Below are 24,308 nucleotides of genomic sequence, written 5' to 3'. Positions count from 1 at the left end.
AGTAGAAAATGTAATCGCTTTCTCGGTCTCTCCCTCTCTTTCACACATGCAGAACTGAGAAGTTCCAAGCTGTGTTTTAATTGGGTATGTGACATCAGAAAACTAAGCAATTAAATTAACATAATTCTGAACATTAATGATTCTCCTGAAAGAGATGACCCAAATTCAAAATGCCTCATTGCTCATAAGACTTGGAAAAATTATTCCATCTGCCTTCAATTTCCTGAGTAGCTGCTAAATTTAGGATGTTGGGGCAACTGGGAGACGCTTCAGTTTGAATAGCGTCAGTCTGCGGGCTGCAGTTTTTGAGGTGAACTTTTGCTCTCCTTGCTTTTCTAACATTAAAAGCCAACAACGTCAATTCCAAAACCAAATGCATTACACATGCATGCTCGAATGATTTAAACAATGAAACTAACACACACTTCAATCCCTCTTCTTCACTTTAATTTTTTAAAAAAGTCTGATCTTCCAGCATAACCCTAAAGGGGCATACAATCTAGGCATGCACTCTGTTCTACTGTTGTTTCTCATAAGCCACTTTTGTCGATAATAACAGATTAATTATAATTAGGAGTTTAGCAAATCCCTATCACAGGGGCTTCCTATGCCTGCAGGAACAGGATGCATTGAAATGAGATAGAGAAAAGCTACTATTCTACTGGACAAGAATGCATAAAAGGCCTACACTAGATGTGAGTTTTAAACTGTAAATATTCTAACATTCTTGTTTTAACACTTGTTTGATTGTTTGTGGCTGAGCCATGAAATCTTTCACCAGAATGTGTTTTCTCTGTGGCTATGTCTACACTACAGAGTTATGCTGAAATACAGTAAACCCTCAATTTAACAGACCTTGAAAATAATGGACTTCGGAAATAATGGACACTGTTTGCCAGTCCTCCCACCCCTCAAATAAATGCTGGAGACAAACCAGAGCCACCGTCGGAAGATCCCCGCGGGCCGCATGTCTGTATTTTGGAGTCCGGAAGAGCTTCTTCCAGACTCCAAATCACATGTCCATATGGTAATGAGGTGTGGGAAATTTTCATCTGCGCTTCATTAGCACCTTTTGCATGGCTCACTACCATGCTGATTCCAGAAGATGTGGCATGTGCAGACATAGCCTTTGTGTGTAGCTGTATTATTTTGAAATAAGACATTATTAATAATAACTAATATTAATATTATAAATAATATAAGAAATATCTGCTTTGAACTATCTTATTTTGAAATAACTCTGTAGCGTAGATGTAGCCTGTGAGACCACAATGTGCAGGCCCCACATGGTGTTAGGTTAAGGTCACCACCAATCTGATGAGATCCAAATCACAAGAAGTGCCTTAAACTCTTGCGGTTAAAAAAATGTGGGGGATCTTTTTATTTGCCTTCTGAGCCTCAAGGATTCAGATGTTCAAGCTTTTTTCCACAACCACAAGGGCTAGAAATTCAATGGAGCTAGGACATGTGTGCCTCTCCTTTAAAATGTAATTTTAGGCCTCTGGGAGCTATGGATTTAAGAAAAATATCAAATATGGTGAGATGTGATAAAAATCACAAGAGTCTTAAGACTTATTTTGTGGGCTGGGGTGTAATCTTGTGGGACCAGAGCTCTGGGCAAGGGGAAATTCTGCCTTTGCCTAATTCCCAGACTACATAGTCACTGTTTTTGGAAGAACAAACTGTTCTTTTGTTGTTGTTGATGGTGGTCTGTTTAAGAGAGACCCTGGGAATCAGAGCACAGATGGAAAAAGACGGTGGGTGAAAAGGACCCTATCTAATAAAAACTAAATGCAGCCTATTAGTGCACAAAAGCCATCAGTTTGTACAGTATCATTCCTCTTTATCAAAAAGAGGGTTAATGCCCCCACTCGCCCACATACTTCCTTTCTGAAAAAAGCACAATTGTATATTATAGAAGAAGAGGTTTGGGAATCTGAAGAAAGTTTACAAACCCATCAAGGAGTTCTTGGCCCACTGGATCCACTCCTCGTTAGCTGGAGTGTACAGTGTGCACAATGCTAGCAAAATCCATTTACTCTTCCCTATTTATACTTCTTGTTTACTTCCTGGGTTCTTTCATTCACTCAGATAATCAACAAGGATCAGTTTCGTTTCCGTCCATAGTTCATTTCCCCTCTGCAATGATGGGATCGCCAACACTGCATAGAAAGGTTTACTTAACAGATGTGCCAAGCGTCATGGACCTTGTATGACAGTCATGTGATTGGCAGCCCTGTTATGTGTGCCAGGTCTCTGGTACAATGTTAAAATGTGAAGACAGAGACCAAGCTCCATATCACTTACATCTTTTGCCCAGGGGAATGCATACTGGCCTAGAAGCCAGAGGACCATGGCAAACAAGTCTGACTCTCCCATTTTACTGAGAGGCTGAACAAAAACTGAGGCTAGAAACTGAGTCTTTATGATAGTGGTAGCAAGAATTTAGCCCAGTGCCTTTCAGAACGAACATTTACTCAGATACGATGTCTGTCACTAGTACCTGTTCTGCTCTAGGGACAGAGATTGTGATGCATTTCACAAATATCTGTATGACCCACTAAAAGGGTTAGTCAACACAGAGGGTTATTTTTCTGCTCCTATTTGATCACAATCCCATGCTTAAAAAAAAACAGCAAAAAAACTGTGTAATGTGGAGCTGAAGGAACTGGGTTTAAACCCTGTTCCTGACCCATGCTGAGAAAAATAATAGGTGATCATTTGATTACAGCAAAATCCTACAGCACAAAGAGATAGGTTTAAGGTTGCAGAGGCATTTCTTACTACATTATAAGTGGGGCTGCTGATAGAACCACCTCTTATTAAGGTTGTCTGACACTTCCCAAACTAAGATCCTACTTCATTTTCAGTTTTAGCAGATATTAAACATATGGACTGAATTTTTCTATGCTGGGTATTAGCCACATGCTCTCTCTCTCTCTCTCTCTCTGTGTGTGTGTGTGTGTGTGTGTAAAAAATTCCAGACAAAATATTTCAGCCTTTTCTGAGACTTCTTTGTGGCAGGCTTTTTTTCAGACCTGCCAGTATGCTGAAAAATCTGTAATTCACATGGCTGTAATCTTAATGCATATACACATGGAGGACAAATTAAAATTCTACAGGCAAACTTAATTATAGGATTTCCTAACTTTTGCGTGCTTGACTTTGCAACCTTAATAATGTTTCGTGTAGGTTTTTATATACAACACTTACATATAATTACATGCAGGAAAAAAATTTAAAAGAGCATTAAGTTTACAAAGTGAAGCTTTCAGAAGTTATATGAAAAACTTTGCTCTACCAAGCTCTATTCAGCACATCTAAATATGGATTCAAGTGTCCCCATCTAATGGATGCCCATTTCAGATGAACAAGGAATCCCTCATATTCAGTTCCCACACCTCAAGCTCACAACTGTACTTTGCACCAACTGGCAGACTCAAAGGGGAGACCAAGAACAGGCTAGGCACCACACACTCCTATAAGCTTTATCCAGATCACACCTGAGGTGCTCTGTCAGAACTGTGTGTTTGAGAAACTTGCCCTGTTGCTGCTCTGGACAGAAACAGAAAACTTCATGCCCCGATGTCTAAATTTGATGCCTCTCAACAGCACTAAACTCCACACAATATTTTAAGGCCAAAGTTTATTAACTCATGGCACAATTTGCATGAAATGTTGCAATAAGCTGTGGCATATTTGTTTTAATACAGTTGTTTTACAATGGAACTTTCAAAAACAGGTTAAACTGTTCTATTTTTTTCTAGTTTCTGTAAAAGCTTGTTTTGGCAAAATCTAAATGTTGGGGCTACTCTAAATCAACAGTGTCCTTTTACATCACTTGTCAAATAACTTCTTTGGGAGGGGAACCTTACCTTTCCACATGATCAACATTGCCTGCCACACCGACACCTCCAATGGTATAAATTTTCCCATCATACACCAGGCTGTTATGCCGACATCTTGGGACTGTCATTCGGGATACAAGATTCCAGTTATCAAGTAAGGACATGTAACACCAGACATCAGAGAGTGTGACACCAGATTCCATGCCACCTGCCAACAAGGCATGGGTAAGAAAAGGAGAGAATTAACTGAGAACTTAGATGCAGGCAGCTCGCTGTATGTTGCAATCAAAGCCAGCTACCAAATAAAAGCTCTTCAAATGACATTTGACTAATTAAAATAAATCACCCTCAATAGTGAGCATCTGTTCCTATGATGCAGATCTCTGTCATTTATTCATGTGTCTCAAAGGGGTTTTTTTAAGATGACACGAAGAAATCAAGATGTCATACAAAGAAGCACATGTGCATAAAAGAATATACCCATCCAACGTCCATAAACAACTTCTAATCTATTAAATTACCACACACTTGCAAGGAGATGTCATGTGGCAGAGACTGACAGGCTTGCCAGGCACCGTGTAATTTAAAATCTAGAATGATTATTTTAATTAAGTGCCAAAGAATAGAAACAGTATATTTTGCACACATATGAAGCAGAATTAGGGGATTCTAAGGTTTAAATCCTAATTTTCAGGTATCATGTCCATTTTTAGTTTGGTTTTCTATTACAGTGGAGAGCCAGTGTTCTAGGCACTGCCACAGAGTTTATAATGATCTAACAGTACACTTGATATTTCTGTAGCTCTTTCTAATTGGAGTTCTCAAAGCATTTCACTTCCCAAGACCCCATATAATGGGTATTATTAGTCTAGTTTTGCAGAATAGGAAACTGAGGTACAGAAAGACCAAGTGATTTCTCCAAGACCACACCAGAAGTCAATAATTGAGCCAAGAATAGAACTATGCTACTTCCTCATTAATGTTTTACCAAAGTATATTTTTGTTAAGTGTCTTCTGCTGTTGATTATGGAACAAGCACTTTCAGATGCTATAATTTTATTTTACTTTTATATTTGCATTGTGTTTCACATCAGAGCAAATCAAAAAACTCGGCAAGTTTTGCACTAAAACCATGCAAGGCTCCTCAATTTTACCCATCTTCCACTCAATAACATAAACTGGCCCAAAGGCACATGAAAGAGATCTAATAAGCTTTGCAGAGTTGGGTTTCTGCACAACTCTAGTCATTACACAGCCCTAATACGAACAAGGTTAACAAAATGACCAACTTGCACAAAGACCTCTGCTGCAGAACCTCACACCGTAGCAAAACAAACAGATTTGGCTAAATTGGTAGCAATACTTTTTATTCAGCTCCTGGGGTTTCTAACTTCCCTGTAGTCAGCATTAGGAGAAGTGATGGAGGAATTCAAAACCACTCTTTGCCTGAAATTCCTTCTCTTCTCAGATACCATCAAACTTATACTCAGGGACCACTAGCGGGATCCTTACAACTACCTACTAGAGACTGGAGAACAACAAAAAGTCTTGTGGCTCTTTATAGACTAACAGATATTTTGACGCATATGCTTTCGTGGGCAAAGACCCGCTTCATCAGATGTATGAGAAGAATGAGATTAAGAATGAGATTAAGTCAAGTATGCAAAAGAGCCCCTATAATGACCCAGAAAATTCTCATCCTGGTTCAAACCACCTGTTAATGTGTTGAATCTGAATATAAAAGAGAGTTCAGCAGCCTCTCTTTCAAGACTGTTGTGAAAAGTCCTCTTCAGTAAGACAAAGACTTTTAAGTCATTAACAGAATGGCCCACTCCATTAAAATGTTGGCTGACCGGTTTGTGGATTAGGAGTGCTTTTATGTCTGTTTTGTGCCCAGTCTAAGAGAGTTTGAAGTCTGTCCAACATAGAAAGCATTGGGGCATTGTTGGCACATGATGGCATATATGATGTTAGTTGAGGAACATGAGAATGTGCCCGTGATTCTGTGAATAACCTGGTTAGGTCCAGTGATGGTATCTCCAGAATAGATATGTGGATAAAGCTGGCAGTGGGCTTTCGTGCAAGGAAAAGTTCCAGGACTGGTGTTCCTGCGGTATAGACTGTGGCTGTTTGTGAGAATCCTCATAAGGTTGGGAGGTTGTCTGTAGGAGAGAACAGGCTTGTCACCTAAGGCCTCCTGGAGTATGGTATCCTGATTAAGGATAGGTTGTAGGTCTTTAATAATGCATTGCAGTGGTTTGAGTTGGGCGTTCTAGGTAATGACCAGTGGTGTTCTGTTCTTTGCTTTTTGGGGCCTATCTTGGAGTAGCTGGTCTCTGGGCATTCATCTGGCCCTGTTGATTTGTGTTTTTTTATTTCTCCTCATGGGTAATTCAGGTTTATGAATATTTAGTAAAGATCTTGTAGTTTTCGGTCTCTGTCAGTTGCATCAGAGCAAATGCGATTGTACCTAAGGGCTTGACTGTAAACAATGGATCTAGTTATGTGTGCAAGATGGAAGCTAGAAGCATGTAGGTAAGTATACTGATCAGGCCATCCTTGATTTCCACTGTAGTGTCCAGGAAATGTATCTCTCGTGTGGAGGAATCGTGGTGTAAGTTGATGGTGTGGTGCAGACTGTTAAAGTCGCTGTGGAATTCTTCTAGAGTCTGTACACCATGGGTCCAAATCCTAAAGGTGTCATCAATGTATATTAATGCAAATTTTCTGGGTCATTATAGAGGCTCTTTTGCATACTTGGCTTAATCTAATTCTTGACCCCCCCCCGCCTCTCTTATTTGCTCACTTGATAATTTTTTTTCTGATTTGTCAACCTTGATTACTATTTTAGGTTCTCTGTGCCTTAAATATTGAGTCTGTTCTGATATGGCTATGATCTGAAGAAGTGGGTCTCTCCCACGAAAGCTCACCTAATAAATTATTTTGTTCGTGTTTAAAGTGCTACTTTACTGCTTTTTTGTTTTGATAGTATATAGACTAGCACAGCTTTCTCTCTGGTACCATTTTACTAGACACTGCTTTTTTCCCCAATCCAAGGAAAAGTACCACATGATTGATTACAAGCACAAACTGTAGTCGTCAACTTTTAGATAGGACCTTTCCCAGAAGCATGGCTCTAGGAGCATTGAACCTAACACAATTATAGGGCTACAGTCTACTATCAAAGGAGAGATTTCAGCAACATGTGAACCCTCTTGTAAACAAACATTTTAAGCATAGGTCATATGTTTAGCAGCTCTGTCAGTCTTGAATGCAGCAATCCGCCATTTAGACCCAACTTCAGCTGCTGTTTTAAATGATATTACTACAGCCTGGAAACCTCTTCACAGGCTTGATGGAAGCCGACCCTATTCTCTATATAACTACAAAATGTGCTGTTGACTGCTCCGGGATGAAATTGGAGCTAATGTGAAATGGAGAGTGATAAAAGCATATTGGTTCGTTTTTTGCTTTCCCCCGAGGGTGGTTGGATAAAAATGGCAGATGTTTTCTTCTGCTTACACTGTTCAGGACAGTCTGCAAGGAGCTGGTGCTTTTCTGCACCCAATTTGTACACTGCTTACCTGAGAGATAGATGTTGTCTCCAGCGCTGACTACACTGAAAAACTCTCGATCATAGAAAGGCAGGCTGGCCAATGGGTACCATTTATTGTTTTGTGGGTTCAAGCAAGTGACTGCTGTTAAAGCTCGTTGATTCATGCCAATCATCTGACGACCTCCTACTAGGACTATTACCTCGGCCACACCTAGGATGAAATTAACCAAAACAGGTTGAGAGATGATGCTTTCGTACAACATATCTAAAAATATGTTGCAGTCAATCCATTTCTCTAGCCCCATTAAAATATTCCTAGAAAAACAAGTCTGCAGCTAATCTACCCTTTATACTTTGTTTCCTGAATATTGTTCCAGTTCAGACACATATTAAAGACTCACATCTGAAAAATGATGTAAGCTCTACGGAGAGGTGACGGCCTATGCAGGTCCTGGGCAAAGTGCATGTGGGAAGCTGGGCTTGGCTCTCCAGGAAGGGCAGTGCCTCGGGCAGAAGAGTGTGAAGTACCCCCATCCCAGCTCTCAGAGCTGCATGGAGCACTCAGAGAATTACTCCAGTGACAGTTTAAAGACCCCAGGGCTCCGGCCGCTGGCACTGCTACAGTAGCAGTGGTGGTGGCCGGGAACCTTGGGGTCTTTTAAATTGGCATGCCCCAGGGCAACTGAGTCTTTTTCCCCTGGCACTGGGTGTGAGGCTATGGCTATGTCTACACTAGCCTGAATCTTCGAAATGGCCATGCAAATAGCCATTTTGAAGATTACTAATGAGGCGGTGAAATACATATTCAGCGCCTCGTTAGCATGCCGCCAGTCGCGGCACTTCAAAATTGCTGCAGCTCGCTGCCATTTGGCTCATCCAGATGGGGCTCCTTTTCAAAAGGACCCTCGGAACTTCGAAATCCCCCTATATATACACCTCTGAAAGGGAGTGTATCTGTTTCAGTAACTAGCAACTTATGTTGTATTAATGTACTATATATAAAACACAGTAATACAATGTGAGTTGGTAGACAGTGATACAGATACAGTCTCTCTCAGAGATGTCCCTTTTTTAATATGGTAACCCTATTCTAACTCACAGTTTACTCAGCACCAGGACTGGGTTAAATCTGAACAAGACGCTCAGGACTTATCCATACACTGGATTCCTATGGTATACCACATTTTAACTGCTTGACACCTGCTGGCCTGAAACACTCACTGTTAAGTGCATGAGATATTTTGGATTCATTGCTCAGTGTCACAGCAGAAACAGCATGCCCTGGTGCAAAGTGCTATTGATTGTTGTCCTCCATCATCTGGATTTTTAGTTTGTATATTTGTGTTGTTAAACAAGTTCACTCTCTTATTAAGATATAAGCCTAAAATACTAAGGTGTTCAAAACAAATATTTCTTATTAGTGAGAGATTGTTATTTTTAGTACATGCCAGAAAATCTAATCAGATGTGCCAAAGATAATGTGATGATAATAAATGACCTTGAAAGGGCACCTAACACACTGCAATTGACCCATAAATGGTGTTTGGAGATCCTCTGTGCGCCCATGAATGTTGTCAAGATGCAAAATAACATGGTTCTCTATAATTAGACTCTGACCTAAAAAAACTCATAATCACTCTCCCTTATCCCAAGAGAATTACTTTCCCCTCATCAACAAGCTCCTGAAAAAGGTTTGCATTACATATATAATTTTAAATACAGAGATAAAATAAGCACGTTTCAAAAATGCCTTCGAACATCACACCTTTAGCCATCTCCAGCAAAGACATTTTAGTGTAAATTGTTGTTGCAATCCTATTTTTTAGCGCGAATTGTTATTGCAATCCCATGTTTCTTCCTTCTGAAAAGTGCTTTGATTAGGCAGTTGCCAGAAGCAGCAAATGAGGAGACTTGATTCACAGTACGTATACCATACTAACTTCAATACCAATGTGTATCAGGAAGCCTGCTTAGCTCTGTCATCGTACTTGCTCAGACAAAGCAACAAGCATAACACATAGGAGAATTTCACATATGTCTTCTGCATCTGAGTCTTAGTTGTTCCAATTTGATGCATATTATTTGTACTAACTTGCAGATAACAAGTATGTAGATAACACTGCCTTGTTACAGACTGACCTACAACAATAGAGACTTGCTTCTATTTTTGTTAGACAAAAAACAAACAAACAATGTGGACAGCTGCCTGAAGGGACAGTTTCTCCATAGTTTGTGTGTGTGCGCACAGTCTTGTGTGATCCTTTTGTTTTGGATGCCACAAACAGCCTGATCTGATCTTGTGGCTGAAATAGGAATACATTTACATAGGGATGTGAAAGTGAAAGCTACTTCACCATGGTTAATCAAGCAAACCTCACAGTATCCTCAGACGATGGAAGAAAATATTATTGTCCTGGACAAGCTGAGATAGAGAAGACAAGAATCACCTATTTAGAAGTTCTGTCTAGTTGTTGGAGCCCAACTTGAAACACTTAGGGCCCTATTTGCAGAGGTGCTGAGCAAACAGAGCTGCTGCTGAAGTTAATCATTCCGTGGTTCCCCCTCTACATGGGGCAGCATTGCCGTTGGCTTCCCCTCTCCCCATGTTCTTGCACATCTCACTCTTTTGGTGTTTCTTAAACTACGTTCTGAGGTTCACCAGTTTTCCATGAACAACACACAGGTGTGCCATGACGGCACAGCAACTAGCAACAACATGCAGCACACGTATACATTTTCTGTTGTTGAAGCCACATATAATGTCACTACTTCACTGCTATGACAGCTGATTACATTACTTCATTTGATTTTGCTGTCTGTGTTGCTGTTGTTTTTTTTTCTTTTGAGCTCACAAAAATTTTTTGTGACGAAAATTTTCATAAGTGTTCCACATGTAACATATTATTGTTTGGTGTTCTGTGGTTTCAAAAAGTTTAAGAAACACTGGACGGAAGCCTCTGGACTCCTGGGCCCCAAGCCCCATGCTTTATCTCAGCTCTGTTCTCAGAAAGGCTGTGGAAAGGAAGAGGAATGACACTTACCCCTCTCTTGCTATGCACACTACAGACAGCCTGAACCATTCAGTGCAGGACTGCGGATGTCAGATCAGAGCTTTTGCTCCGCTCCTAGCTTTGCTTTACCTGCTGATAGCCTTGGCCGGGTTCTTGGTGTCTGCATCTCTTGTCGGGCATGTGGGAGCATGTGATAACGTTTCGCTTCATTCACAAGATCCCGGCAGGCCTCAGAAGACTTTATCAACTCCTCATTGTCAACAACATTTAGCAGATAACTGGGATGGATGAAGGGCAGACGGACCACTGCCAGTAACTCTGCAGCATACTGGAGAAAGAACACATGTCATCCTCAGTGCTTGACTTCAGCCATTCTGCATTTCCTCCTCTCCCATCACCAATATTTCCCTTATTACCCAACTTAGGAATATATTATACTTTGAGCTGCCTTTGGTACCTGAGATTTCTATGAAATCACTCCCCAAACCTTCATTATTGTTCAGGAAGCACAAAGACAACACATCCCTTAGCTGCTCCACTCTGAAGGGTATTTTTGTGGGGGGGGAAATGGGGGCATATGGAAATGAAAAACAGTCTTCAAAAGCTGAAAATTCTTGGGATGCTGAGACTTTGTCATAAAAACAGATTCTGAACTTCTGCTCCATGTACCACCTTACACAGAAGAGAAATGCATTAATCTTACTAGCGTCCTTGAAATTTGTCTGGTTGCTACATTGTTTAAAAAAATATTCCTAGCATTTCGCATGAAACAAAAAGCAGATGAGCAGATTGGTTTCAACAGTCTCTATGCTGGAAACTGAAAAAAACATCCAATTTGTTAACTATCTTTTAATTAGTAGGATTTATTTGTTGGTGAAACAAATCATGTACTAGAAATCTGATTCTGGAGGATACTGTATAAATACGGACATTAATTCTCATCCTCTCTTCTACATAAACAAAATAGACCTTGTTGTGCAAAGACCACTGGAAGAAATGAAGCTGTCTGTCTCTGGTTATGGCTTAAAGGAAAACAGAATCACAAAAGAGAAAATGGCAAGTGCTAAATGAAGAGTCCTTTCACTGAAAACCGTTCACCTTCCAGCACATTGCCGAAAACTTCACAATGAGAAACAGAAGGAGTTGGAGAATGAGTTTAGGGAGCTGGGTGTAGGAAACATATCAGGACAAGAGGAACAAAGTATGGTTGCAGAAGACAGTACAAGAAAAGTATTAAAAGCAGCAAATATTATTGTGATGGTAAGCACAGTATGGGAGCACCAATAGCCCCAAAAATTAAAAAAAAATTTCTTGAAGATTGAGGGACTGATCCTGAGGTGCAGGTGCTCATAATGTTTTGGAATTCATCTGTTTGTTTGGTTGTTTGAAGCACGTTTATCTCCTCAGCGTGCGAGTGCAAGTGGCAGCTGTGCTGGCAGAAGAACGTAGAGAGACAGAGCTAGAAAAAGAGGAAGATGAGAGAACAGTGGCTGACTAGAAATACTTCTCAAGATCTAGAGTGCACAAGTGCTTTTGTCCTGCAAGGTGAGTGATCATACTCATAACAGGAACATCTTCTACCATTTCCCATTTTCTTACAATCAGTCTAAAACCCAGGCACCTCTTTGGAAGGAAATGCAATTGTCTCTATCCAGAAGAAGTTTGCATTAGCCAGTCTCCTTAAAGCCATGTCACTGTGATGAGATAAACTACGGCTATGTCTGCCCTAGCTTGGAAGATTGACCCACTGAGGGTCAATCTTCTGGGGTTCAATTTTGCGCATCTGATAGGGATGCACAAAATCGACCTCTCAGGGGTCACAGTAACTCTTTTACTCCTCGTGAGACATGAGGTGTAAGGGAGGTCAATGGGAGAAACTCCCTTGTCAAACTTCTTCAGTAAGGAAGGCCAAGTAAGCCGAGTGCAGATACATCGATTCTAGCTAGGCAACTGCCATAGCTAGATAGAATTGTGTATCGGCAGTTGACTTTGATACTTCCTTCATACAACAGAAAAGATTTTGCGGACACATTTGCATATGGCCATATGATTGCAGGAAGGACCCTTTGGGTTCAATCCTGACTTCCTGAGCCTCACTGTGATTCACTTCTACCAAGGAAGTGGTCTTAAGTGACTAAAAAACAACAGAGTTTTTTCTTCTGGGATAGGAGGAGTCCTCAGTGAATATGGAGATAGACCTGGTGCTGTACCACCCAGCCTACAGCCTGCAGCCCAGGGGACAAGTCAAATGAGGGAAAGGCCTGTAGGAGGTATAGTCTTAGGAGGCTGCTCTGCAGCAATTCCTCTCTGGCTCCTTGGGCATCAAAGCTAACTGTGACAACTATCAGAAGGGTAGCCATGTTAGTCTGTATCTGCAAAAACAATGAGGAGTCCTGTGGCACCTTGCAAACTAACAGATTTATTGGAGCATAAGGTTTCGTGGGCAAAGACATATTAGTCAATAAGGTGCCACAGGATTTCTCATTATTAATGCTATCTGTGTGGGTATCAGCCTTGGGACTACTCTAATCTGCACCAAACTCACAGCTGGCACCATGGAACCAGCACAAGGATCAGGGGACTCAGTGCCTTTCCTTGTGCACCTCAATTTTGTCTGGCAGAATACTACTTGAGTAACTGGGCACATGTAGGAATCTGAGCCCTATTATCTGCCACTGTTCCATGCAGTGAAATAAAAGATTCTTTTGTGACTCTTTCTTCCTCTTTTCTCTCTCTTAACATTTATTGCAGAGGGGGAAAAAAAAAGGGCTGTCCCTTCCCTAGAGTCACCAAATGTCGGGGACTTGGCTGCAGACATCTTAATGCCATTAAAATGATGTTAACTGGTGGGAGTAGGAGTACAGTTGACATATGGCAGTGGGAGGCAAAGCTCCCATTTCAGGAAGTGCCTTTTTTAAGAAGTCCGGGGGCGTTTAACCTTACAGAGGAGCCAAGACGAAATGCGGAATTGGGACACCAGGAATAAGGAGGAGAATGATGGGGTGTGAGTCTCCAATGGAGGTGCTAATCCCATGCTGTCAGGAAAGAAATAAAATAAAGAGCTAGCTAATAGTTTAAGTGACGGAAGAACTGGAATATGCACAACTCTACAGCTAAAGTAGGCCAAGCAACCTTCCTAAGCCTCCTGGTATATTATCAGAAAGCCACCCCTTCTGCCTCTCCAATAGGCCCTGTGCTGGAAGCAGCCATACTGCCAACCAGGACAAAATAGAAGCAAACACTCATGTCTTTAAAGGAGAACATGGGGTCACACCTCAGTGTGTCGCCATGTTTAGCTTAAATTGGCACTGAGGGGAGAGCTCCCTCCCAGCAATGAGAGGCAATTCTCCAGCCTCAACCCACAGAGAACCTGCATCCTTCCCCCCATGCCTCCCAGCATAAATGAGGTGACGGCTGCTGAATTAACGAAGCACGCACTCTCGTCCGCCCACCTCTCCTTAATTAGATTAGTGAGAAACTGTAACTCTGTTCTCGCCCTCTCTCTGTCTGAGCTTGTGGCTCGTTGTGAGGGCTAATAATAATTAGAACATGTTGCTCTCTCTGATCAGCATGAAAGCTAATGTCACATATCAAAGCCAATATCACATTTCACTCTTCCTCTTTCCCCATGCAAACAGCTACTGAAACACAGCTGTCTGTGTGAGAGAGAGAGACAGAGTGAGAGCACACAGAGGTGCAGCTCTGTTTCATCACAGCTGGCATTAAGGGTACATGTCACCTCATTGTTTTTTTGCCACAGGATTTGTAGGATACAGATAATCTCACGGTCACTGGTAGATAAAATAGGATCTTGTAAACCAGTGGCTTTTCACACAAGCTACTTCATGCACTACAGTCGAAGGTGAATTTCTTCACTTGGTTTTGCTGATTTAAGCATATTCAAGTGGTATAGGGATTCCGTAGCCTATTCCTTTCTGATTCAGCCTGGTGACTGCTTTGTAGCTTCATTAGCTATGATTGTACGAAATATCTTCTTACCATTGTCCTTGGAATAAGTGCTATTAAGCATTTCAAACTTCTTACCATATGTTACTGACTCTTCTTCCTTCTCTTTCTCCTTCCCATGCTCCTTATGCACATATAAAACTTCTAAGGTTCTCTTTCACAGTATTATTATAATTATGATGATATATTTATTATTTGTTTATTATTTATTATAATTAATGATAACATAGTGTAATAGGCGTGAAGAACACTTCTCAAAACGTACAGGCTACAATTTTCAAAGAGGATCCTCATTTCTGTGCCTGTAATTCAGCTGTGGCTACAAATTTAAGAGCTCATGTCTCTCATGTTCTGATTGCAAGTGCAGACTAGGTAGTCACAGAGGCAAATATTCAGATTTGTGCCTACACTCACTAGGTGTAATTGTATGAAAGAGGCAAGGATTGATTTTAACAATGGTCTTTTCTGGCCTCAAATTCTACGAATTGGTTAATTCGTTTTTCCAAGTGGCAAAAGGGAGACAAGGAAAGGATGAGGCAGGAGTCCAGGGACAAACAAGACAGCTCTTCAACTTGTGTAAACCAGTGGAGCTCTATTTACACCAATGGAGCTCATCTCACGTACTCCAGCTGAGGATATGGCTCACAGAGTCAGTCAGCGATGGAAGGTGATGGTGAAGGATCATCACAGTGGTAATGGAAGGCTAGACCCCCTCACTGATGTGTTGTAGAGTTTGCTCACCACATGGGGAGAGATGGGGTAACCCACACACCCATGTGTGGTTAACTGTCCCATGTAGTGGTACCCTGTCACATGTACCATGTCACAGAGCAAGAATAAGTGTCCTCAGCTACATTTACATTTGCCCCCAACTTCGAAGGGGGCATGGTAATCAGGGTGATGGGCGATTACTAACGAAGTGCTGCGATGAATATGCAGGGCTTCTTTAGGCAAATTCTCCCCTGCGGAACCTTTGAAGAGTCAAACTTCAGAGTGCTGGCATGCCGAGTAGCCACGGGCACTTCAAAGTGCCTGTGGCTACCTGCCAGACTGGCACTTTGACACTTCGAAATAGCCGCGGGGGAGAATTTGCTGAATGAAGTGCTGCATATTCATCTCAGCACTTCATTAGTAATCGCCCATCACCCTGATTACCATGCCCCCTTCGAAGTTGGGGGCAAGTGTAGATATAGCCCTCTATACCCTGCGCTGAGAAGCAGCTGGCCTTTAGCTCAAGCTGTAGAGGTGCCTGCACTAAGCTCTAGAAATCCTAGGTTTGAGCCTACCTGAGAGTAGTTATACTGACTTGACAATTCACAAGCATGGGGGAAGCAATCACCTGAACTTACATTTTGTCAAGTTTTCGTGTGCAGTGGCTTCATCCTGTGGAACCTTTAACAGCCACATGTGGTCATGCTAAATATTTAAGATCTCCTGTAAAAGGGCTGGCATCTCTGATGCCAAAAAGCCCCCAGCACTACAATGAGTAATTCACTGGTTGCAGTTTCTGCTGTACAGTGGCAATACAATTGCTATGTAAGTGTAAGATACCATTGGGTGAGTACTGACTCAGCATGATGCTGCTGCCTGTTGTACTGTCAAGAACATTTCTTGCTGCTTGGAGCTGCCCCCTCCATATATATAACCTTGCATTGTTTATCCACTTAGCTTCTGTAGATGTTTTTTCCACCTTTGCATTCAGATCACCTCTCGACCAGTGGGATCACGGAATATTTAACTGCCATTTACATTTCTGCTAGGTGGCCTGAATGGGGATGTTTACTTTGCTAAACTTTTTGTGATCTCTCCTCCCCGAGTAATTATATCTGGATTACTGGCAATTTATAGAAAGTGGTCTGAGGAGGATACCTGACTTTCAAAAGTCTCATCAGTATCACATGTTAAAAATACCTTTTACTCACAAATTCTCAAGTGAGTAAAATCCTCATAGAGTTTTTTAAAAAATTACCACTGAGCTTCTGCTTTGCCTATGGTCACAATAGCAAACAGCTGGTTTTAGGAAATACGTTTACTGTTGCAGAATTAAATTTCCTGTTCCTTAAACACTACACTGGAAAGCTATCAAGATTTGTGACATTTTTGAAGTAATGCCCGGAGAAGTCAAAATAACATTTCCCTGATGTTGTATAGCTCACCTCTCCCTCTCTGCTTTACTATTCTTTCCTAACAAAAGACCCTTTGTGCTAGCCACCTAAGGAAACATATTTGAGCTGGAAGTCCAAATACAGAAGTAAGATTATTCATATTAAGATTTTTAGTGCTACGAAATGTTGCTTCAGCTGTTTTATGTGTAATTCTAACAGATTTTTAACATTTTAAAACTAAATTTAGGAATACATTCAATTCATCACCGAGACTAAGAAGATTAAATAGCATAGACTTAAAAAGATTTCTCTGCCCTTTTCACAGAGGGTTCAAATTCAACTGGATTTTAGAGACAAAAATAAAAAAATTCTTATCAGACATCTGTGGCAAAAACTCAGCCATACTTTTAAACAATTATGACATGACTCTCAGGTGGCAGCAATGCTATATCAACAATAACCCACTGAGACCTCTAGGGGACACATGCTTTTAAAAAGAGCAGAAGTTATTCCTTTGGGTATGTCTACATAGCAGCTTTATTTTCAAATAAACTATTCCAGAATAGCTATTCCAAAATAGTTGATATTGAAATAACGCTGCTACACACAAAAATGCATTTCGAAATAGCACTTAGCTATTTCAAAATACATCATCTAAACACATAGACTCCATCTACACAAGCAAGCGCTTTCAAAAACCTGAGCCTTTTCTGAAAGAACCTGTAGAGCATCTACACACAAAATGTGTTTTTTCAATCTGAAATCGAAAGAATACAGCACTTTTACCGGCAGCCCTCTTCCTCTCCCAGATGAGGAAGAGTGCCTTCTTCCAAAAGATTCTTTCAGAAAAAAAATGCGTAGATGCCCTCAGGGCCCTTTTTTCAAACGAGCAGTCCTCATGGCACTGGATTTTTCAATTCCTGGCCCATTTTTTTGAAAGAGTGGGGGCTGTGTGGATACTCTGTCAAAAGAGCAGATTGATTTTTTGATTTGTTTTTTGCGTGTGGACACACTCTTTCAAAAGAAGCTTTTTCAGAAGAGATACACATACACTTCCTGTAGAACTGGAAGGGACCTTGGGAGATCATCCAGTCCAGTCCAGGACTGAGCACCATTCCTGACATTTATTTGCCCCTGATCCCCAAATGGCTTCCTCAAGGGTTGAACCACTGAGTGATCCCTCCCACCACTAAAAAAAGAAAGACATAACAAGGGCTTGTCTGGGACATGAACCCAGGCCCTTTCACACCCAAAACAAGAATCAGATCCCTAGACTAACAAGCCACACTCAGACGTATCTTTGCCTCAAATCCCTAAATGGCCCCCTCAGGGACTGAATTCACAACCCTGGATTTAGCAGGCCCATGTTGAAACCACTGATCTTCCAGCAGAACTTCTTTTCAAAGATCGCCATAGGGTAGACACAGCCATAAAGCCTAATTTGAAATACAGCCATTGGACATGCTATAGCTTATTTTGAAATAGGTGCTATTCCCTGTCTTAACAGCAACTATTTTGAAATAGCTATTCCTCCTTATTTTGAGATAAGACACTCACTATTTCAAACTTATTTCAAAATAGCGGTTTCATCAGGCAGATGCTAGGACATTTAGAGCTACTCTGCGTGTAGACCCCACCACCCATCATGAGCTGCCCAAGCCCCACGTTGCTGGGGCCAGCTGCCCACTTGCCAGCCCAAGACACCTGAGCCGCATGCTTCCGGGGGGCCAGCTGCCTGAGCCCCACAAGCCAACTGCAGCAGCCCCTCCCCTCTCACAAAGCCAGGCACCACCAGCCCCCTGCTCTTACCCTATCCCCATCCCCCTCACCCAAGCCAGGCACCCGCAGTCCCCCATCTAACCCCATCCTCCTCCTCCCCAACCCACACTCACTCACTTTTGCAGAAGCCTGCTTGCTCCACATGGGTCTTCGATGGCTGCCTGCTTTTTATAGAGGCTGTGCGGGGTCACGCACGTAAAATGGCAGGGTCTAAGAGCCAGAAGCAAAGGCCAATTCTTTCTTTGGGTGGGGGAAATGATGGGGGGCTGGGTCACCTTGCATCCCCCCTGGAATTTCTGCATGTCCCCCCAAGTGGGCACACTCCTCAGTCTGGAAAACCATGTTCTAGTGTAACAATAGCTAATAAGTTTCCAGTGGCAGAGAGATAACGCACACTGTGTTAGTGCCAGACAAGTCTCAACCTGTCCCCACCCTCCAGCTGTTGCTAGAAATCCTCCTTGCTCTTCTGAACTGGAACTCTTTACATGACACCAAAAACCTTTGCAAAAGTGCAGGTGCCCAAGTGTAATACCAGTGCTTTTTGAAAGTTGAAACAAGTTCTTGGGCACTCTGCTCTCAAGAGACAGCACTGTTAAGTGTTGATTCAAAACTTCGGGGCACCTTAGTGCCACCTGAGTAACCACTTCCATGCAGATTGCCCATGGCTACCTCAAGGGCATGCACTGTTTCTGATAATCTCTTCCACATTTATAAATATTAGGACAAGTCCAAAGCAAATTGGTGCACACCACATTTGTCTACCATTAATTGCTGTTTAGCTTGGATTGGTTCAGTTTCCTTGAACTGAAAATCCATTCACTATAAAGCTTTAGTATCATTATAGCTGGAAACCTTATATCGTAATGAGATGAACATTTGGAATGAAGTCTGGTTCGCGGGTCCTGGACCCACACAGTGACTCAGTGGGAGGGAGCTACTTGTTGAAATCCCATGTACAGCAACAGGAAAATAGCACCCTCCTCACGCCTCGCAATGAAGTTTTAACATGACATCTTTATGGCAGCACAGTGGACTAAGTACTACCGCGTTTCTCATCACCACTGGGAGAAGGAGCTGCTCTCCTGATCTCTAAGCCAGTCGCGGAGCAGCATGTGAATGTGTGCTGCCAAATGTAATGTGCTAAGTCTATATTTAAGCATGCAAGATGAATTGTTAATTCACTACACTCAGAATTTTGCTCCCCCTCACTCATTTTTAAAAGAATCTCATCACAAACTTCACATTCTGCTGACTAAACTCTACCAAAATGAATAGTCCCTGAAAGTAACAAATGATACAACAATCAGTGATTGGCACACACAAAGGCACCACAAAGGCTCCCTGTCAAGATTAAACAATTGGTGTTTGTAATGTGCTTTAAAAAGGAAGAGCGCTCCTGACACCTGCTGCACAGTGATACACACAAAACAATTTCTTCCCATTCATCATGCAATTCTGAACTTCATTTCCTTGTCCACTCAGCAAAAGCCTGGAGCGTGACCTAAGGTTTGGACCAAGTGACTTGGGAGTCAGGAGTTCTCCTCATGATTCTGCCATTGACATAAATGTGTGACTCCATGCAGTGCAAGTAATCTCATGCATACAGGTATTCTGCATGTGTATGTGCTTGCAGGATTGAGGCCTTAGTCATTCAGTTTCTTATGCAACAGAAGAAAGATAAACACATTAAAAGTAGGAAGAAAAGCCTAGAAAAAAAGGAGAGAGGATTTCAGGACATGTGCAGCTATTTCCAACTTTAAAAAGCAAATTACACTAGATTTCATCGACGGTACAAGCTGAAGATCTCTTGTCCCGCACTCCCTCTTCTGGCACATCCATTCTGTGGCATGACTTGAGTTAGCTGGACAACCACTTATCATGGGTGTGGCCAAGTCTCCCGTGGTCCATAAAGTTTGTCCTGGCTCTCTGTGTTCTGTGCTGTTATTTAGATGTAATTTACCCATAAATGTCTTCTAAGAGCCCAGTAAGCACTGGAAGTGTTGGTATTGCTGCTAAACCAGTGTTTCTCAACCTTTTTTTTTTGATTTTTTGAAAATTATGAAGTACTCCCAGTGCCTAGAATTTTCAGACACTCGATTTTTTCTACCATTGCAACACATTTGTTTAAACAATTTAATCATAACTGGTTAGTTGGAAGAAGTTGCTTATAGGCAACAAACTTGCCATTGTATTTATGATTGTGCAAAAAGGATAAATAAAAAATAGATGAATATAAGTGCAATTTTTTATTCCTAAAAAAGGTTGAGAAACACTGAGTTAATGTACCCTCTGGAAGACCTCTGTGCACCCCAAGGGGTACATGTACCTCCAGCTGAGAACCACTGTGCTAGACAATAGTAACCTCCCTTGGTGTAGCAAATTCTCTTGTTCAGCACCAGTCAGGTTCCAAGGGTGCTGGACTACAGAGGTTCAACCTGTGTATCTCAAAAAATAGAGAAGTTCCATGTACCAGCCATTAACAAGTAACAGAGAACTCTGCCTTTACCCTGCTTTATTAATTAATGGGCTTGTTTTTTCTCTTGTATTGCTTCTTCTCTTAATGCATTTTTTTAATTCCCCTTGACCCCAGGGATGAATTATAACTCATTCTCTTTCCTCCGACTCTTGTTGTTTTTCTGTCTCCAAGCCTGTCTTGGTGCTGTGTATTCTTGTTTGGGCCCTTACAAAAGGCTTTGTTGAAACCTCACATTGTTGAGTAGTCTGTCACTATGCGAGGCACAATGATTACATCTCACTCCTTGCACTCTTCACTTGCAGAGATATTGGAGTTTGTTGCACCTTAATCATGGTCTCTATTAGGACTCTTGTGCTTTCCAAAGGGGAAGCTTTCAATGCGTTCTTCTATTATTGTAGTCACTAGGGATGGGGCTTCCAAAGATGCTAAGCACTCACATTTCATTAATTTTTAAAAGAAGTTCAGTGTCTAACTCCCATCAGCTCCTTTGAACAGCCCAATCTTCATGTTCTACTTTCCCCATCTTTGCTTTCCTGAAGCCTAACACTCTTGAACTGCATTGTTCTGCAAATTCCTTTCTTACTATGATATAATTTAAGTAGCTTCCTGGTGCAGCCTGTCATCATTTTGAGTTTTCCTATCATTTTCTGCCTGTTACTAAGGAAAAGGCTCAGTAGTACCCCGCCCCCAACTTTCTGGAACATTAAGCTGGACCTCTTCATAACTACAGAACCTTTCTGCTGCTGCATGTTTGGCTATACGTGTTACCTGCATACTTAAAATTCCCCATGAGAGATGCCCCTTTTTCTTTCTTCCAGAAATCCACTGTTTCTTCTTTGTCATTCCCTGCATCCTAACTCAAATTATTTCATTGCTCATTCTCTTTAACTGTCAAAAGGTAGTTCACTGGAATTTATAACTTTTGACATAATGTCTCTTTTCCGTCTCCATTTCTTCTTCTCTTTCCATTACTCCTAGCTAGCAAAATTACTGGTGTGCAGAGTGTGCATTCAGCCCACACTTCTTTTGCCTCAGTTTTATCCCATCACCCTGGTAGTAGTGTTGCCCTCTTTCACCACCCTTGGGTAATTCCTCTCCTTTCCTCTTCAAATACTTGTAGACAGTTATCTCCCTTTCGCTGTTGTTAGACCAAGTCAAGCATATTCAATCCTTTTAATCTTTCCCTTGAAATCAATTTCTCTAGTCCTTTAATCTTTGTTTTGTTCTGCTCTAAATTGCCTTCAATTTGTCTACAAATCTCTGGTTCTCAGGTGCCATTAAGGTACTATTTAGACAGAGCTGTCTCTGAGGACACAAGTTCATAGACAGCTCATTAATCTTTTATGGGTAAGACATTTCATTTTATAACTGGACATTTTGATGTTAAACGGTGCTCTTTTCTTTTTAAAGGCATGCTATCACGTCTGTATGGGTGACATGGCACTCCGGTCAGATAATACATTTATTAGGTTAGATCTTCAATATCTTGAATAGCTATTAGGCCAGATCTTCAGCTCGAGCATATTGACATAAATCCAATGACTATTATCCAAGCACTACCAGTTTGCATGAGTTGGGGATCTGTCCCAGTTCAAGTACATCCTCTCGACACTCCCTGTGTTAGGTGTTTGCTGTCCCCTGTCCCCCGTCCCCCATTTCTCAGAGAGGGAAGAGGAGGTAGATAAACTGGCTTAACCAAGGCCACACAGCAAGACTACAGCGAAGCTATCACTAGGTCACAAGAGTTTCCGGCACCAAGCCCTACCTGTGCTCAGACCACTCCATGATGCTTTCCAGATGACAGTGCTACAATATGCAATGCATATTTTGTATGAGCTTTCCAGTGCTGAACTAAGACCAAAAGGAACAAGTAGGCTGATAAACCCTATTGGCTCATCTATCAGTCTAGAAGAGAGAGAAATAGGAAACCCACAAATCCAGCTTCTCTAGGGCTACGTCTACACATGAAGCCAACATCGAAACAGCTTATTTCGATGTAGCAACATCGAAATAGGCTATTTCGATGAATAACGTCTACACGTCCTCCAGGGCTGGCAACGCCGATGTTCAACTTCGACGTTGCGCGGCACCACATCGAAATAGGTGCTGAGAGGGTACGTCTACACGCTAAAGTAGCACACATCGAAATAAGGGTGCCAGGCACAGCTGCAGACAGGGTCACAGGGCGGACTCAACAGCAAGCCGCTCCCTTAAAGGGCCCCTCCCAGACACAGTTGCACTAAACAACACAAGATACACAGAGCTGACAACTGGTTGCAGACCCTGTGCCTGCAGCATGGATCCCCAGCTGCCGCAGAAGCAGCCAGAAGCCCTGGGCTAAGGGCTGCTGCCCACGGTGACCATAAAGCCCCGCAGGGGCTAGAGAGAGAGCATCTCTCAACCCCCCAGCTGATGGCCGCCATGGAGGACCCAGCAATTTCGACATTGCGGGATGCGGATCGTCTACACGGTCCCTACTTCGACGTTGAACGTAGAAGTAGGGCGCTATTCCGATCCCCTCATGAGGTTAGCGACTTCGACGTCTCGCCGCCTAACGTCGAAGTTAACTTCGAAATAGCGCCCGACGCGTGTAGCCGCGACGGGCGCTATTTCGAAGTTAGTGCCGCTACTTTGAAGTAGCGTGCACGTGTAGACACAGCTTAGAAGTGTCAGTTGCAGGTGTTCCACCGAGAGATAAATAAGCAAAAGGAATTTCTACAACCAGCGGTCTGCTTCCACTAACACAGGAAATCACCCAACCAGTCAGAAACCTGAGATCAGATGCCATTTCTCTCATTTAGATTGATTTTATGCACCTGTGTTACCAGCAGTGCTGAAATAGTTCTGTAAATGTTGCCATATGCAGCTGCCACACCCTTCCAAAACACTGGGGTACAGTTATTTGCCAAACATTAATATAATAAATATTTCATTATTCATGCTCCCTCTCTTGCGTAGCTGGATTGGTGACCTTTAAAAAGCTCTGTTACTCTCCCTTTGTAGCACACCTCAGAAGCTGTTTTCTGTAAAGCTGTACAGCTCTTTTATACAGCCCCGTAAGACTCCTGAACAGCACACTTTACAGAATTAAAACTGGAGAGACTATATACTTTCACCTCGCTTTTCACCACCCACATCCATTCAGATGTCCCTGCTGCCATTCTGAGCCTGGCTGTAAGAGGATTAACAACACTAAAAAGAATTTTATACCGAAGCAGGCAATTTCTGAAGGCACAAAGGAGAGTTAGGCACCCTATCCGCATTCTCTTTCATTGAGAACATGGGACTAAATCCCATTTGTGCCTTTGAATATATACCTCCTCTCACCTTGTCCCCCCCTTCCCTCCCGCTGCCCAAGTTAACACAGTATGAGGACTCTGGTGATTACAACCAAACTCCTGCACAAGCAATAGCAGCTTTTCAAGGAGCTTTTCCTCCCTGGAGCCGTCATCCCACTTGCTCCCTGCTGTGGAGAATGAAGAGCTCTGTGCAATTTTTTTTTATAAATATCACCTCAGTTCACTTGAATGAGATTATCCTGCCCGACTGCAAGGAGTTCAATCAAAG

At 42.1% G+C, this 24,308-nt stretch overlaps 1 protein-coding gene across 3 annotated transcripts in view; it reads right to left on the bottom strand.

The window, feature by feature from the left end:
* KLHL29 (kelch like family member 29) overlaps positions 1 to 24,308 on the bottom strand; it is a 607,456-nt gene that overhangs the window by 39,710 nt on the left and 543,438 nt on the right. For all 3 annotated transcript variants that reach the window (XM_074991331.1, XM_074991330.1, XM_074991329.1), the window contains 3 exons: positions 10,545 to 10,743; positions 7,433 to 7,615; positions 3,876 to 4,056 (listed from right to left, as the gene is read on the bottom strand). In XM_074991331.1, the coding sequence (XP_074847432.1) occupies positions 3,876 to 4,056; positions 7,433 to 7,615; positions 10,545 to 10,743 (563 nt within the window). The remainder of the gene's footprint in view (positions 1 to 3,875; positions 4,057 to 7,432; positions 7,616 to 10,544; positions 10,744 to 24,308) is intronic.

The sequence above is a fragment of the Carettochelys insculpta genome, chromosome 3, assembly GCF_033958435.1.
Source record: "Carettochelys insculpta isolate YL-2023 chromosome 3, ASM3395843v1, whole genome shotgun sequence".
NCBI lineage: Eukaryota > Metazoa > Chordata > Testudines > Carettochelyidae > Carettochelys > Carettochelys insculpta.
The sequence above is the reverse complement of the archived record's forward strand: the minus strand, read 5'-3'. Positions and strand labels throughout refer to the sequence as shown.